Source organism: Fistularia commersonii, chromosome 20 (genome assembly GCF_037954325.1).
Source record: "Fistularia commersonii isolate RoL2024-O1a breed Wild chromosome 20, RoL_Fcom_v1.0, whole genome shotgun sequence".
NCBI lineage: Eukaryota > Metazoa > Chordata > Actinopteri > Syngnathiformes > Fistulariidae > Fistularia > Fistularia commersonii.
In genome coordinates, this window is record NC_141303.1 from 7,822,651 (window position 1) to 7,828,832 (window position 6,182).

Below are 6,182 nucleotides of genomic sequence, written 5' to 3' on the forward strand. Positions count from 1 at the left end.
GCGGCAGGTGTGTATTTTCAAACTCTGATGGTGCTGTGAACAACTCTTTATTCTAATTTTGATAATATAATGCTTATTTCTGCAGGAACCTTCTGCTCTCGTGGTAGTAAATAATCTGTCCAGACCATCATATTTCAAAACCATTATTTGAAATGTGCTCAGTGGGATGTACAAACTTGGAAGCTGTGCTATTTTTTTTTGGGGGGGGGGGGCTGAAGAATTGGGTGAAATGGCATTATGACCTGCTGTAATTTCTCTAATTTTATGAATGCATTTTGCCTTTTTACACAGGATTTTCTGTGAGTGTAAGAAAATATATTTTTGGTACATATCCTCCCAAAAACCCCAAGCTAAACATTTTAACATGGTTTTCAATGAAAATGAGAAATATACTCTCAAAAGGTGGATTACTTCTATTGAAACAAATTCTATTGCAACAGCAGTCCATGTGAGATATTTTCTAATCACACAGCCCCAGTGTGAATACCACAAATATTGTTTCAGCAAATTTCATTGCATCTATATTATTTGTGTAAAAAAAGTCTGAACCTGGGAACCGAACTGTGAGACTAACAGTTTTTTTTTCCCCATGTTTGGAGAATTACATGAAGGCCCCAGTAACCTTGATCACTTGCAGAAAGGAAGGGGGGGTTCAATCCTGAGGGTGACTGTTGTATGCAATCTCAGTATTCCAACCATGGAATCAGCCATCAGCATGTGATCATTCAAGAAGCATTTCCCACAGCAGCAAATTACAGCACAACTCAACAACAGACCATCCTTATTTGTACCAATCTTATAATTTATTTAAATATATTTTGTTATATATATATATAGATATATATGTATATATACATATATATGTATGTATATATACATATATATACACTATTTGCTGTATATCACTCACTTTAATTTATTGTAGATAGGTGGATCCTTCCTGTTGTTTGTTTTACAGTATGTACATTTACTCTTCGTTTAAATGTTATGGCCTACAGTATGTACAATGGAGTCATGACAATTCAAATATATAAATATAGAATACCACACTTCAAACAAGGTCCACATGAAGGCTGCGACTTAACGGCCTCTTCGTTTATATGTCTCCAGAACTTTGTGAAACGCCTGTGCAATCAATAATTTAGTCACACGATGATGAAACCATGATGAGCTTGTGAGAGGTTTGTTCTGCGTAAGTAATAGGTAGTGCAGTAAAAAGGGATGGTCTCCACCCAAAACACACTGTACAGAGCAAAACTATTTGAAAAAAAAAATGTTGGGCCACACAAAAAAAAAAGCACATTTGGATTTTGTTCTTTTCTTGAAGAAATTAACAAAACTAAAGAATGCCATCCCTTTTTGTTTAAGTGACATCTTCTTGGATGCCACCAGGAATATAGGCTGCTGTTTTTTTCCTAATCAGCCCGTCTCCGTCTCTTCCAGTCCACCCTATTTCACCATCCTTATCTTGGTCCGTTCTTGTTATCTCGGTAATCCCTTGTGGGAAAATCCATCCACCGGGGCCCAGTTAGAGCTGCGGACGACAGCGATCCACGCCTCAGTAGAAGAGACCTCTTGTTGAATGACTGTGCCTGTTATCAGTCAGGGCTGGTCCAAGTATCTTAGGCTTTTCTCTCACTGTCCAAGGCACTTTTTTTTCCAAGATTTGTCGATAACTCGTGTTTGGCTCGAATCTGAAACGAAGAGGAACTCAAATTCAGCGCTGTCTCAAACTTGGCAGCGGTTACTCCTCTTTCGAAAAAGAATCATGAACGATAAATCACGTGGATTAGCCAGAGATCTGCTACTCCTGTAGCGACACTCCTCAGGCTTTTGCGCATCACAGCAGAAAGCACAGAACCACTGGGAGTCATTAGCCATCTATAAACAATATAGTCTTTTCACTGGAAACGGCACCTATGTTTTTCTTCTCTGCCTGAACGGTAGTCCTTCTTAATCCTGCTCACAGTACTTCATTGTGTCATACAGCCGTGTCGGAATAGTTTTAAACTATGAGGCGGTTTATGAAGTTCATATGCTGTGGGTGGTGAGTTGGTCTGGTCTCACCCCTGGTTGAGGGTTTTTAGCTGCAAGCTTGGCTTGTTACACGATGTCAAATGTCCTTAGCACACTTCACTTGACAACAAAGTTAGCAGCTGCCTTTCTGGATGTTTTCTCAGCATCACCTGTTCGCTACTGACTGCTTTCTCGAGTTTCTGATTGCTGACCCTGGTTTTTCTCGCTCACTTTGTTGTTGGATGGATTGGCGTGAAACTGCCTGGTGTTAATTATTGGGTCAAAGCAACAGAGGTGGGAAAACTGATTTTTTTTTACACCTCTTACAACTGATGTATGAATGAATAAATATATGATGAACTTGTGTGGGAGAATTCCAAAAAAAAGGGAAAATCTTAAAAGTTACAAACTGCATAGAAATCTTTAGAAAAAATGCATAGAATCACTTCGACTTTTTGGCTTTTTGGAACTGCTGAGTTGACCTTGTTCTCATGTCTGATGGATATGATGTATATGTCTTGACCTTGTAGGTCATAGCACAACACAACTCCGGAGAGCCTTGCGTAATGCATCCTACATGCACATTTTTTCTTTAAACGCACCAACATACAGCATTCATGCTTGAAATATGTGTGAACGGATCACATTACCTTGTATGTGCTACCCCTCTGTGCACTGTGGGCTGCCGGCTAGCCGTGTGAGAAGCCGCGCACATCTTTTGAAATCTGAGCGAAAAATAAAATGGAAAGATGTGAAGGTCAGTTTTAAAGTCCCTTTGGCTTCTCGCAATCGACTCTAATGAAGTTTATTTTGACAATGCTCAAGGAATACAAAGCGCATGATTTTACTCATCGGGAAATCTTTGGTTACAAACAACACGTTGACAGCGGATGACAGTATTCAGAGGAGCCATAACAACAGAAGTCAGCGGCTGTCCTGCTCTGAGAGGTGAAGTGTGCAAGTGTCTTACATGCAGGTATTGTACAGTCTCTGGTTTGGTAGTATAATCTGTCCATGTGCTTCCTGCACTTGGGACTGAAGTAAAGTGGACCTGAAAGACAGCATGCAAAAAGAACATTTCCAACAGATGAACATCTGGTTTATATCTATAGCTATCACTGACTTTTCTTATATTTTTGACTGCAACTCGACATCTACATTCTCTATCTCTCTTCTGAAGCGCCCCTCTGGCGTTCACAGCCTCTCGGCACAAGACATCCATTGGAAGTAGTGACAAGCCGGCTGTGAAATCTTACCTGTGATATGCTTTAGGAATTTTTCCTTCTTTCTGAGATCTCTGGGGAATATGACTGGGGAAAGAGAGAAAATGGGAAAGGAGGGTTAAGGGTGTGGCTGACCACTCTGAGCCCCATCAAACATTTAATATTATGTTCTCACATCTTTAGTGGGCCCCTGTCAGTTATGGGTTCACAGAAACATCCCATGGCTCCCCTTCCCCTTTACATCACCACTGTGTTGAGCAAGGCTGAAGGATATGGCTGCACCTGCATTTATTACTGGACGACCGTTAACTGGCCTTCAATGCTTTATCAAAAGAGCCAGCAAAAAAATAAATAAATAAAAATAAATAGATAAAATATCTGTGGGTGTTTGGCAACGGCATCCCTTTCAACTCAAAGTGGCGTAACGTCTATTGATCTAAAATGACATCGCTGCGTAAATGTGAAACATATTCCGCTTGGATTGTACACGGAGCCGCCACTCACCGACAATCTGATCGGCTCTGTCTGCGTTCACGTTGCGTAAATCCCTGTGTTCCACCGAAGGGGTCCTCACCCTGGACGTCAACGGGGCTTCCGTTCTCGCGCCGGCGTGACCCCGGTGCGCGTCTCTGCCGGCCGCCCCGGGGGCCACGGATGGCGCGCTCCCGTCGCAGGGGCCGATCAGTGCGCACATCAGTAGCGCCAGTCCCACTGTGAGGCGTTTGCGCAGTCCCCTCATAGCTTCCACGGAGCAAGGAACAAAAAGTGGAGTCCTTCACTGACGCCTCCGGGGAGGAGGAAAAGAACACCTGCAAGAAGAAACACTGGGGTTGAAAGACAAATCTCCGCGTCCTCATTTAGCCCAATTTACCGCGAAATAATCCGTGCCTTATAAAATCTCCTGGGAACCGAGGAACTCTTAAAACTAATAGAAGCCACAAGCCAATAAATACTCAGATTAGACTATAACAGCTGTGCAAATGCTTTCCCCCTACTCTCCTCTATCCCTTTGGCCACATCTGTAAAACTTTTCCTAATTGTTTTTAAGAATGTTAACAAAATTGACTTTTCCTTTGAATGCCGTGCAGCCGGGCCAAACAGGCCTGTTTTTGTTACTATTATGAAACATATATATGCTTTTGCCTTTTGTTTACACATCTCTGGTTCTGAATGGGTAATGGCATATTTATACAGTCCAGAGCCAAAGCGCCAGAGCGAGCCGAGCCGAGCCGTGTGCAGTTATAAAACCACACACAAAAAGGATCTTTCTCAAGCGAGTACGGTGCGTTACAGATGACTGGACCACGAACTTACTCCGGATGGGATTTCAAAGTTTCTTTTTTGTTTTTTTTTTTTACCTGAATTTCGAAAGCCTTGGGTGAATATATCCCCCCTCGTCCGACGGTGATGAAAAAAAAAAATCTTTCCCAAACGTCTCTCCAGTTCCCCCCCCGGTGCGGTCCCGGTCCCGGTCCCAGATGCGTTCCTTGAAAGTATTTCCTTGGATGTATGAATTCACGGAGCCTCTGGAGTCATATGTGCGTCCGCGGTCATCCTCCGATCACCGGCCAGCTGCAGGCAGAGCGCGGACGGACGGCTGAGGGATGCGGTGCTCCATGTCTCAAGTATATAGCAGACCGTGCGTCCTGAAGCAGAGCGGCACTTTTTTATTCTGCCTCGCAGACGGAGTGACCTGTCCCCTGTGGGTTAAGCTGTCGTGTTTGAGATAATAATTGGACGCATTGTTGGCACCCCTGAAGCGGAAAGTCCACTTGAGTTTACTGACCATCACTTGAACGCCGTGTGAAGTTTCTGTCTGCCCCCTCCTTTCCGTTACTCCATTTATCTGTGCGATACGCGGCTACAGGAAGCGACTTTCTCCTAATACTTCCACTGAAATCCCCAATCATCCCAGAATACTCTGCACAGATAACCGCATCTCAGTGGAAACGCGCCAACGTCTTTCTTGTGATTCCTTTAACCTAATTTTGAGTCACTGGACGCCCCGGATCCATTGTGGGACATTGGAAACGAATATGCACAGTTCACGTTCGTTGTTAAAATTAATCGAGCTAGTTTGTTATTTTTTACAGTATTGTCTGTCACTATTGTCTGATAAAACGGCTTAAGTTACAGAACCTCTCTCATCATTGGAGATTAGTTTCTAGCCTACTTGCCCACCGGTCAGCGCCCCTCCTTTATGCCATGGCGTGTAATTGCCCCCATACACCCCTAGAATCTGTCTGAAGTAGTTTGCTTTATTATGAAAGGCTCCGGAGTGTTTCACACGCATACAATGAGCGATTGCATAACAATATAAAGAAATAAACATATAGATAAATAAAAAAAAAATCCTAACGTACGACTAAAAATAGTTTCAGGGCTTCATCCCCCAGACATGTCTTGCAAAAAAACAAACAAAAAAAAACGGTGTGATCCATTATTGAATCACTTCTGTTGGGAAGAATGTGGCTTTGCGTAACCGTGCCGCGCAAAGGAACTCTTGTGGTCGTGCGTAAAACCTTGGTGCTGAAAGGACAGCGCGCGTTGTCACCGAGCCCCGGTCCTCCTCACTTAGAGGGAGACGTTGCATCTGCTCAGGAGATAGGTGGTGGCCAAGACACTATTTTTTTTCCTCCCCTTTCTCCATCTTCTTCTGTAACCACTGATCCGATCCATTTAGGGGGATCTCGGCAACTTTGTGGCTTTATGGCTTTTTATGGCACACACAGGCGTGTGGAGGATGTTTTGCGGTCAGAGATGATCAATCCAACTTCTTGGTCTGAGCAAAAGTCCAGTGACGTCGCATTAGGAGGGTTCAGCTGAGGGGCTGTGGACTGAAAAACTCTTTATATTGGATGTTTAAGTTGTGTGTTGGGATCGTTAACCCCAGCTGTCAGAAAACGACTGGGAGTTTGGGCAGGGTAGCAGGGGTGGGGGTGG

At 43.5% G+C, this 6,182-nt stretch overlaps 1 protein-coding gene across 1 annotated transcript; it reads right to left on the reverse strand.

Annotated features, from left to right (window-relative positions):
• Positions 1–1,552: 1,552 nt before the first annotated feature.
• alkal2a (ALK and LTK ligand 2a) lies at positions 1,553–5,100 on the reverse strand. The gene is made up of 6 exons (XM_086167223.1): positions 4,598–5,100; positions 3,744–4,048; positions 3,273–3,326; positions 2,987–3,067; positions 2,667–2,741; positions 1,553–1,694 (listed from the first exon to the last, which is right to left on the reverse strand). The coding sequence occupies exons 2-5, from the start codon at positions 3,976–3,978 to the stop codon at positions 2,677–2,679; spliced, it is 435 nt and encodes a 144-aa protein (XP_086023349.1). The 5' UTR covers positions 3,979–4,048; positions 4,598–5,100; the 3' UTR covers positions 1,553–1,694; positions 2,667–2,676.
• Between the last annotated feature and the right edge of the window lie 1,082 nt (positions 5,101–6,182).

Bases quoted from the DNA above. Each gene is read 5' to 3' on its own strand.
- alkal2a (XM_086167223.1), bottom strand. From the start codon at position 3,978: ATGAGGGGACTGCGCAAACGCCTCACAGTGGGACTGGCGCTACTGATG. The intron at 3,327-3,743 runs GTGAGTGGCGGC...CTCTTTCCCCAG, and splicing joins CAGAGCCGATCAGATTGTCG to TCATATTCCCCAGAGATCTC. The intron at 3,068-3,272 runs GTAAGATTTCAC...GCTGTCTTTCAG, and splicing joins ATTCCTAAAGCATATCACAG to GTCCACTTTACTTCAGTCCC.